General features: G+C 34.2%; 1 protein-coding gene across 1 annotated transcript; it reads left to right on the forward strand.

Moving 5' to 3' along the window:
- Nucleotides 1-916: 916 nt before the first annotated feature.
- LOC103260121 (olfactory receptor 1E2-like) lies at nt 917-1,870 on the forward strand. Its single transcript, XM_008057759.2, has one exon. It carries the CDS (start codon nt 917-919, stop codon nt 1,868-1,870), a length of 954 nt encoding a protein of 317 aa, XP_008055950.1.
- Nucleotides 1,871-11,498: the final 9,628 nt, after the last annotated feature.

Here is an 11,498-nt window from a genome sequence, read left to right on the forward strand (position 1 = left end):
TCATGAAGTATTTAATCAGGAGAGAGGAATGATCAGATTTACACCTTAGAATGCCACAGTATGAATGAAGATTGTTAGAAGAGAAAAGTATTGAAGCACAGAAGTAGAGAGATGAATTGAAAAGTGATTTAAATAGTCCAGGTAAGATAAGATATCAGCTGTGTCTAAGATAGTGGTATTTGGGAGAAAGAGTGAATGAATTAGAAAAAGAACAAAATGTAAAATCTATAGGACTTGCTGGTTGGTTGTTGATGAGAGAAAAGAATTAATGAAATAAAGCTCTCAAGTTTCTGACTTGAGCCTGGATTCCTTTTACTAAATATGAGAGTAGAGGAGGATGGGTTGGAAGAGGAGCAAGGTGAGGCCAGGGTTTCATGTGAGATCTGTTGAGCTGAAGATAGCTGGAATACATCCAAGGGAAGATAATCATTGATACTTGGTATACAGAGTTTTGTAGGTTGGAGAATGTCTACACTTAAGTTTTGAATGGCAATTGATCCAGTAGAGTAGATGAGTTTTTCTTGGGGGTATATGCAGAATTATAAGAAAAAACAAAGTTTAGAAAAGCCCTGAGGATTATCAGCATGTATGATATTGACAGAGCAGGAGTCAATTACAGTCACTGAGGATGACTACCAGGCAGGTAAGAGAAAGCCAACATGTGTTATATTTCAGAATTAAATAGATAAGAGTGTTTTAGAAAGGATAACATATGGACACATGTGAGTGATATAAAGAAAATAAGTCATTTCTGATTATAGAGTCTAATTGGAGATATTCATGGTACAGCAATTATAATTATTGAGATGACAGTTAAATAAAGACTTTTTGTAGAACACTTAATAGACCATATATCAAGAAATATCTTCATTTTTAAATTTAGGTTTCTAAAGGACACTAGCATTTTCCCTTAACGATGCTGGAGACAGAACATGACAAGAATCAAACAATCTCAAAGTTTCTTCTTCTGGGCCTGCCCATCAAACCAGAGCAGCAAAACCTGTTCTATGCCCTGTTCCTGGCCATGTATCTTACCACAGTCATGGAAAACCTCCTCATTATCGTCCTTATTCAACTGGACTCCCACCTCCACACACCCATGTATTTGTTTCTCAGCAACTTGTCCTTCTCTGACCTCTGCTTCTCTTCTGTGACCATTCCCAAGTTGTTGCAGATCATGCAGAGCCAAGATCTATCTATTTCCTATACAGGTTGTCTGACTCAAATGTATTTCTTTCTGTTTTTTGGGGACCTGGAGAGCTTCCTCCTTGTAGCCATGGCCTATGACCGCTATGTGGCCATCTGTTTCCCCCTGCACTACACCATCATCATGAGTCCCAAGCTCTGTCTCTCCCTGGTGGTGCTGTCCTGGGTGCTGACCACGTTCCATGCCATGTTGCATACCTTGCTCATGGCCAGACTGTGTTTTTGTGCCAACAACGTGATCCCCCACTTTTTCTGTGATATGTCTGCTCTGCTAAAGCTGGCCTGCTCTGACACTCGAGTTAATGAATTGGTGATATTTATCATGGGAGGCCTCATTATTGTTATCCCATTCCTACTCATCATCGTGTCCTATGTGAGAATTGTCTCCTCCATCTTCAAGGTCCCTTCTGCTGGGGGTATCTGTAAGGCCTTCTCCACCTGTGGTTCCCACCTTGCTGTGGTGTCACTGTTCTTTGGGACAATTATTGGTCTCTACTTATGCCCATCAGCTGGTAATTCTACTCTCAAGGACACTGTCATGTCTATGATGTACACTGTGGTGACCCCCATACTGAACCCCTTCATCTATAGCCTGAGGAACAGAGACATGAAGGGAGCCTTGCAAAGAGTCATTTGTCAAAAGAAAATTCCCTTTTCTCTGTGATGGTAACCTGTGAAATTATGACATAATTTATTTGGTAATAATAATTAATTGATATTAATATTAGAATATTATTCTTGTGTCTTTCCTCATCTTGAAAGCTTCTGTTATACTACATAATTATTCAATATGCAAAGGAGATGAAATATAACTGTGAGTAATTGAACTAGGGATGAGGATGTTGTCCTTACTTGGACAAAATACCAAAAGGCCCTAAAACTTATTCTTCCAGAAAAGAAGCTAGATGCTGGTTAAAACAAAAACAAGTCAGTTTTTAAGAATGTCTCTGTTCTACTTGGTATTTTGTACTTTGCAAAAGAACTTTATATCTACATTTGTGCACCATTCTCATACTGATTACAAGGAAGCAGAGAAGATACTATCACTGTATGGAGTTCAGCAACTTTTTATGACACACAATATGTCAATTGTTGAATCTATGTAAGATCCCAGACTATCTGATCTGGCAGTTTCTTTTCATTTTCTTTTGTTTTAGAAATAAGGAGAGAAGTCATTTTTTTAGCTACACTTATGACATGGGTAGGTTGCTAATATTGGTCAATTTGTCTCCTTACTTGTTCCCTATAAGTGATGACATTCAAACCCATTACTTTCAATCTCTTTTATGCTCTGCTGACCTCTGCATCTCTGTTTGAATCCCTGTCTTTCTCCAGAGCTTCCAACTATTATTCTTATCTGCCCAGTGAACATCTCCACTTGACATTCCTGGACAGTTCATCTCAACATGCACAACATAAACTTTTTATGTTTCATTCAAATCTGCTCTTTGTTCTTTTTTCTATATCTTGATTTATGATGTCATCTTCCAGCTAGTTACTTACTTCTGTATAAGTACATATACAATTTTGTATTTTGCTTTTTTCTTTTAGTATTTCCTGAAATATTTTATTATTCATCATGTGGTTATTAAGGTGATACTAGCATTTATAATGGATGAACTTTAAAATCTTATGACATAGTACAACAGAGCTATCAGTGGCAAGAAAAAAGATTGATCTTTAAATTAAATAACTTTCTTTTGTACCAGAAAGCCCAATTTATAAAGCAATGAATTTTAGAGCTTTTAGGAATCGCCACACTGATTTCCACAGAGGCTGCACTAGTTTACACTCCCATCAACAGTGTAGAAGTGTTCCCTTTTCACCACATCCTCTCCAGCATCTGTTATTTTTTGAGTTATTGATAATGGTCATTCTGACTGGAGTTAGGTGGTATCTCAGTGTAGTTTTAATTTGCATTTCCTTGATAACTAGTGAGGTTGAACATTTCTTCATGTATCTATGTTGGCTGCTCGTATGTCTTCTTTTGAGAAGTGTCTGTTATACACAATGGAATATTATGCGGCCATAAAAAAGAGCAAAATCAAGAATTTCGCAGCAACCTAGATGGAATTAGAGTTTATAATACTGAGTGATCTATCACAGAAACAAAGATCTGAGTATCACATGTTCTCACTCATAAGTGGACCTTGAACAACTATCGTAATACTACATGAAAAGGATTGACAGTGGCAGGAAACTATGGGTGGGGGAAGGGAGGTGGGATTAATGGTAGTCAATATCTGACTGGGGATGAGGGGGCACACCTCATCAACAAGGGTACCTGCACAATGCATATTTGTATACCTAACCCTTAACTGTACCCCACAATTTTAAAATAAAAAATATGTATTAAAAAAGGCAATGAAAAATTGATTATATTCTTAATAGCAGTTAAAAGTAGGTACAAGAACAAAGGAAGAAACCTAAACTTTTTAATTAAAAATATTAAAAATACTGTAAGAAATGAACATATGTAATGATGCTGGAAAAGTTGCCTTGGTTTTAACAATTTTTTAAAGATTAATTTTTTATACAATAAAACAATCCAATTAAAACTTTACAGTTTGATGTGTTTGGAAATCCCAATATTTTAAAATCAATTCTAGTAAAACTTAAATATAGTCAGTACAATCCAAATCAGATTCCCAGTGGAATTATTTCTGTGGAAATGGACAAGCTTATCCTCAAGTACTCTTGAAAGAGAAAATAGGTAAAAAAAATTTTTGTTCTATTTTTAATTTTAGTTCAAGGAGTACATGTGTGAGTTTGTTATATGGCTATATTGTGTGATGATGAGGTCTGGGGTTCTATTAAGTCTGTCATCCAGATGGTGAACACGGTACCCAACTGGTAGTTTTTCAGCCCTTACTCACTTCCTCTCTTTCCCCTTTCTCCTTGAAGAGTCAGCAGTGTCTGTTTCATCTTTATGTACAGGTGCACCAGTGTGTACCTGCCACTTATAAGTGAGACTATGTGCTGCAAAGGACATGATTTAATTCTTTTTTAATGGCTTCATAGTATTCCATAGTATTTTATGGTGTGTATATACCACATTTTCTTTATCCAGTTCACCACTGATGGGTACATATGTTTGTTTCCTGTGTTTGCTATTGTGAATAGTACTGCAATACACATATGAGTACAGGTCTCTTTTTGCTAGAATGATTTATGCACCTTTGGGTATGTACTAGCAGTGGGATTTCTGGGTCAAAGGATAAATTTATTTTTAGTTCTTTGAGAAATATCCAAACTGCTTTCCACAGGGGCTGCACTAGCTTACATTCCCACCAACAGTGTATGACATTCTCTTTTTTCCATAACCTCACCAACATCTGTTGGTTTTTGACTTTTTAAATAATAGCCATTCTGACTGGTGTGAGTATCTCATTGTGGTTTTGATTTGAATTTCTCTGATGATTAGTGGTGGTCAGCATTTTTTCATGTTTCTTGGTCACTTTTATGTCTTCCTTTGAGAAGTGTCATGTGTCTTTTGCCTACTGAGGTGACAATGTGGTTCTTGTTTTTAATTATGTCTATGTGGTGGATTACTTTTATTGATTTGCATATTTTGAACCAACCTTACATCCCAGGAATAAAACCCTCCTGATCATGGTGAATTATCTTTTTGATGTGCTGCTGGATCTGGTTTGCTAGTATTTTGTTAAGGAATTTTGCATCTGTGTTCATCAAGGACATCAGCCTATAGTTTTCTTTCTTTGTTGTGCCTTTGCCAGATTTGGGTATTAGGATTAGATTGGTTTAGTAGAATTAGTTAGGGAGGAGACTATTCTTCTCAATTGTTTGGAATACTTTCAGTAATATTGATACCAACTCTCCCTTTTACATCTGGTAGAATTCAGCTGTGAATTCATCTGGTCCAAAATTTTTGTTGTTGTTAGGGCTTTTATTACTGATTTAACTTCGAGGCTTGTTATTGGTCAGTTAAGTGTTTTAGTTTCTTTCCGTTTCAGTCTTGGGAGGTTGTGTGTTTCCAGAAATGCATCCAGTTCCTCTAGGTTTCCTAGCTTACATGCATACAGGTATTTATAATAATCTCTGAGATTATTGTATTTATTTTGATATTTTGCATTTATTTGTGACAAGTTGAAATATTTGAAAAATAGGTTCTTTCCCAACAAATATCTATACATATTTGAAAAAACAGTAATTAAAACAGTATGTATTCATGTAGGAATTGACAGAAAGATGAGTAGAGTAAGAAGAATGGTAAAAAGTAGTTCTATGTATATAGAGATTTATTTTTTGATAAGGAAAAACAATGGGGGAAAGGATATACACAACTGGCAAAATTGACATACAAAATATTAAATAAAATGTTTACACTATAAGTAAAATTATGTTTTAGATTGCTTAAAAAGCTAAATGTATATTATAATCTATGAAAATGCTCTAATACAAAGAGTATTTATAATTTATGCTAAACTCAAAAGCTATATGAAAAAATGTTGGCATATTTGACCTTATGAAAATAAGAAACTTTTCTGGGACAAAAAAATGCATAAACAAATTCGCAAAAGAAGTGACAGACTGTAACATGTCTACAGACACAAGATTAAAATTCAAAATATACATATAGTTCTATAAGTAATCTAATAAAATCCACAACTAAGTAAAATGTATATTAAAATACAGAAAATTCCTAAAAAATAAACAATATGAGATGTTTAGCTTTAGTGTTAGTCAGGAAAAACAAATTGAAAAATAATAAGTGGTCGGGTTTGGTGGCTCAGCCTGTAATCCTAGCACTTTGGAGGCCAAGGTGAGTGGATTGCCTGAGTCTGTGGGTTTGAGACCAGCCCAGGCAACTTGGTGAGAGCTCGTCTCTACAATAAAAATTTTTTAAAAATTAGCCAGGTCTGGTAGCACACACTGTAGTTCTGGCTACTTGGAGGGCTGAAGCGGAAGGATCACTGGAGCCCAGCAGGTCGATGTTGGGGTGGCTGTGAGTGTGACACTGCACTTCAGCCTGGGTGACAGAGTGAGACTTCAACTCAAAAAAAAAAAAAAAAAAAAGGAAAGAAAAATAATAAGTAATCATTGAGAATGACCACATATCTGGAAAATTTACAAATGATTGGCCTTCTATTTTAATGACAAGCATGTATTTCTTTCAACTTTCTTGAAGTATAATTTAAATACTAGAAAAAGCACTTATGGTAAGCATACAGTTCAATGAACTTTGACAATTGTAAGCTTTCACGTAACTTCTACCCCAGTCCAAATCTAGAATAATTCCATCATCCCACAATTCAATGTGAATCCTTGCCATCAGTTTCCCACCTCTTGTTGCTAATATGATTTTTATCTGATTTCTGTCACTACAAATTAGATTTGTCTGCTTTTGTACTTCATTTTAGTGGAATAATTTCATATGTACTCTTTTATCTGGCTTCTTAGGCTTGAATAAAGTTTCATTGATTTAGTTATGCAATTTTGTGTATCAGTAGTTTGTTTCTTTTTATTCCTGAGTAGTATTCCGTTGTATAAATATACCAGAATTTATTCATCATCCATGCTTTGATAGATTTGGGGTTGTATCCAGTTTTGAATTGTAAATTGTTGAAAAATGTTATCATTTTCTCCACTGAATTATCTAAGTACCTTTGTACAAGGTCAATTGACCGTGAATGACTAGATTTACTTCTGGACTCTATTCTGTTCCATTGATCTACATGTCTCCTGCTTACTTATTCTTAATCAAATGTTCAAATCATTCTATCTCTGTCACATCACTTTTTCATGATGTATTCTTGTATCTATATTGTCTTTTCCAATCTGGTCTTATCGTTAAAGGATTTTTCTAAAAAAATACTCTTTATTATAATGATAAATATTGGTCTCTTTAATGCTATTTGCTTTGACTCCAACTTTGTTATTAAAAGATACATCATGCTATTTGGATTTATTACCATAACATTTTTTCTTCATTATTGTCAAACTGATTTTATACTATTTTTCTAATATTATAATTTTATTTAGTTCTTTATGTTGATTAATTCCTTGGATGGTTAGATTGCATCAAATCACTTTTCAAGGGATGGTACATGGATGTTATATTTATAGAATTTTCTCATATTTTAGATTTTTCTTTTTTGTATGTATTAATAGGTGAAGGATGACTTACCTCAGCATAGAATTTGTGGATAACTGTTTTCTTATCTATAGCTCATTTTCCAAAGTAGCCATAAAAAATTCTAAAGTAGGGCTGATACTCTTTTTTTCTCTCTAATTCCTATAAGGACGTATTTCCTTTGCATGTATAATTTCCTCAAGCCTGAAGTTTGTGAACTTCATCAGCTATGTGTTTGAATTTGATGAATTTTATTACAATTATTTTTATAGCACAAAAATACTTTTTGATTTCCAAGTCTGCATTTTCATTTCAAGAATTTTCTACTGTTATATCTGAAATATTATTGTTGTTCAAGAGTTTTCTACTGTTATATCTGGAATATTTTTTTTTTCTGTTTTTCTTCTTTAGTAAGATCAACTTTTTATCATGTTTGCAATTCATATGCCACAACCAATATATACAAAATGGTGAGTTTCTTTTTACAAATAGAAATAGAAAACAAAATTTACAAAAAATAAAATAAAACAATATTAGTTTTATGTAAATATATTACTGCAGAAGCAAGTTGTATGACTAAACTCATAGTTTATAAAAAAGAAATCCTATGTCATCAAATCTGTGACATTCAAAGGAAAAATTACAAGCTTAATGTCAATGTAGTTTCCTATTCTTATACGTCATAAATTGCTCAAATAAGACCACGTTTCATTTGTTCATATTTGTTTCGTATGTTAATTTCTCTCCATTCCTCTCTTCCTCCCTCCCTCACCCCCTCCTTCTCTTCCTATTTCTTTATTTTTTCTTCTTTTTTAAAAGGATGAGTAATTTGACAGAATTTTTAAACATCAAGATGCTTCACCACTAAATGGTTCAGCATTTAGAATCTCCTAGAAACAAAAACATTCTCATATATAACTATAATGTTGTTATTACATTCAATAAATTTAACATTAATACACACATATTTAATATACGATATATATACAGATTTCCCCAATTATAAAGACCTATTTTCATAAGATATCTATTTGCATATAATTCACATACCATACCATTCACCATTCAATATCTACAATTAAGTAGTTTTTTGTATACTCGAAGAGTTGTTCAATAATTGCTACAATTCTAGGATCTTTTCATTACCCCCAAAGAAATCCTGTGTTCATTAATAGCCATTTTCTCTCAGACCTTCCTCCCAGCCACTCATACCTAGGTAATCTCCAGTCTACTTTATGCTTCTGTGTATTTGCCTATTCTCGACGTTTCATATACAATATGTGAACTTTAAGACTGTCTTCTTCAATTAACACAATGTTTTTAAGGTACATCCATGTTGTAGTATGTATTAATACTTCATTTATTTTATTGATGAATAATATTCCACTGTATGGATATGCATATTTTATTTGTTCAATTATCAGCTGATTGTTGTTTCCACTTTGGGGTTATTATGAATAATGCTGCTGTGAACATTCGTGTACAAGTATTTGTTTGAGTATTGATTTTTTGAAGGTATATACCTAAGAGTGGCATTGCTGGGTCATATAGCAATTCTATTTTAACTTTTTGAGCAACTGCTAAACTATTTTTTCATAGCAGTTGTGCCATCTTACTTTCCCACTAGCAATATACTGGGGTTTCAATTTCTCAACGTTCTGACCAACACTTTTTATTTGCATTAAACAAGTATACCTATCCTAGTGAGTGACTAGCCATTTTAAAAAGGCTTCCCTGAACATTTTAATACCCCTAGTTGGTTATTAATGATGTTGGACATCTTTTCATGTACTTGGGCATTTGTACATGTTGGGCATTTTTACAAAGATTTCTTCTTTAGAGAAATATTTATTGAAATCCTTTGCTAATTTTTTACTGAGTGGTTTGTCTTTTGTTGTTTACTTGTAAGGGTATTTTATACAGTCTACATACTGGACTCTTACCAGTTATATAATTTGCAAATATTTTCTCCCATTTGTGGGTTGTCTTTTCACCTTCCTGATGGTGTTCATTGATGCACAAACATTTTAAACTTACTGATTTTCTAATTCCATTACTTATACTTCTGGTGTCCTACTCAGGAAACCATTGCCCAATCCAAGGACATGAAAACCCACCCCTATGTTTTCTACTAGAAGTTCTATAGTCTTAGCTCTTACTTTTAAGTCTTTGACTCATTTTGAATTAATTTTTGTACATACTGTGAGGTAAAGGTTCAATTTTACTCTTTTGCTTGTAGACAATTGAATAATTGTCCTAACACCATTTGTTGAAGAGACTATTCTTTCTCCATTTAGTCATCTTGACAACTTTGTATACAAATCATTTGAACACAGAGATTTTTTTTTGGACTCTAAATTCTATTATATTGACCTATATGTCTATATTTCTGTCAGTTTTGATAACTGTAGCTTTGTTTTAAGTTTTGAAATTGGGAATTGAATTGAATGGAATTATTGTCTTAATCACTTTTTAAAAATTGAATGAAATTATTGCCTTAATCACTTAAAAAAATTTTTTTTGTAATCAATATTTTTTATTATGATATTTTGGGGTAGAGTTAAGGGTTAGGTATACAAATATGCTTCATTCAGGCACCCTTGTTGATAAGAGGTATCTCCCCATCCCCAGACAGATATTTACTACCTTTAATCCCAACTCCCTTTCCCTCCCATCCCCCATAGTTTCCCACCACTGTCAGTCATTTTATTATAGTATTACGCTGGATGTTCAAGGTCCACTATATGAGTGAGAACAAGTGATACTCACATCTTTGTTTCTGTGAGAGGTCACTCAGTATTATAGACTCTAGTTCCATCCAGGTTGCTGCGAAATTCATGATTTTGTTCTTTTTTATGGCTGCATAGTATTCCATCGTGTATATGTACCACATTTTTTTAATCCAGTCATCTTTGATGGACAACATAGTTTCTTCCAGGTTCCTGCTATTGTGAACAATGCTGCAATAAACATGTGTGCAGGTATCTTTTTTATAGAATGATTTGAGTTCTTCAAGTTACAGTCCCAGTAGGGGGACTGCGGGGTCATATGGGAGGTTGATATTAAGAGCTTTTAGGAATCGCCACACTGTTTTCCATAGAGGTTGCACTAGTTTGCACCCCCACCAACAGTGTAGAAGTGTTTCCTTTTTGCCACAACCTCTCCAGAAACTGCTATTTTTTGAGTTGTTGATAATTGCCATTCTGACTGGAGTTAGGTGGTATCTCAGTGTGGTTTTGATTTGCATCTCCCTGATGATTAGTGAGGTTGAACATTTCTTCATGTGTCTGTTGGCTGCTCGGATGTCTTCCTTTGAGAAGTGTCTGTTCATATCTTTTGCCCAATTTATAATGGGGTTGTTTGTTTTTTTCTTTTCAGCATGTTTGAGTTCCTTGTAGATCCAAGATGTTAAGCCTTTGTCAGACCTGGAGTTGGTAAATTCTTTTTCCCAGTCTGTAGGCTGTCTCCCTGCTCTCTTGATGGTTTCTTTGGCTTTGCAGAAGCTTGTCAGTTTAATGAGGTCTCATTTGTCTATCTTATCTCTTATGACCTGTGGGTTTCGGGTTTTGTTCAGGAATTGGATGCCAGTTCCAATTTCCATGAGGGTATGTCCTTCATTTTCTAAGGTTCATATGGTTTGAGGTTTTACATTTAGGTCTCTGATCCATTTAGAGTTAATTTTTGTTTCACTCTTCTGCATGTGGTCAGCCAGTTTTCCCAGCATCATTTCCTGAATAGGTTCTCCTCTCCCCAGTGGTAGGTGGTGGAGGCTTTGTCGAAGATGAGTTGGTTGAGAAATTGAGGTTTTGTTTCTGGAATCTCAATTCTATTCCATTGGTCTATATGCCTGTTCCTGTACCAATACCAAGCTGTTTTGATTATTGTAGCTTTATAGTAAAGTTTGAAGTCTGATAATGAGATACCACCTGCTTTGTTTTTTTTTGCTGAGGATTTTTCTGGCTATTCTTGATCGTTTGTGTTTCCATATGAATTCCTGTGTTGTTTTTTCTAGGTCTGAGAAGAAAGTTGCTGGTAATTTGATGGGTATTGCATTAAATCTGTAGATTGCCTTAGGTAGGATGAATATTGTCACAATGTTGATTCTTCCAATCCATGAGAATGGGATATTTTTCCACTTGTTTGTGTCATCTTTGATTTCTTTGAGCAGTGTTTTGTAGTTTTCATTGTAAAGGTCTTT

This window comes from Carlito syrichta, unplaced genomic scaffold (genome assembly GCF_000164805.1).
Source record: "Carlito syrichta isolate Samal-C Ts95f unplaced genomic scaffold, Tarsius_syrichta-2.0.1 Scaffold303121, whole genome shotgun sequence".
Lineage (NCBI taxonomy): Eukaryota > Metazoa > Chordata > Mammalia > Primates > Tarsiidae > Carlito > Carlito syrichta.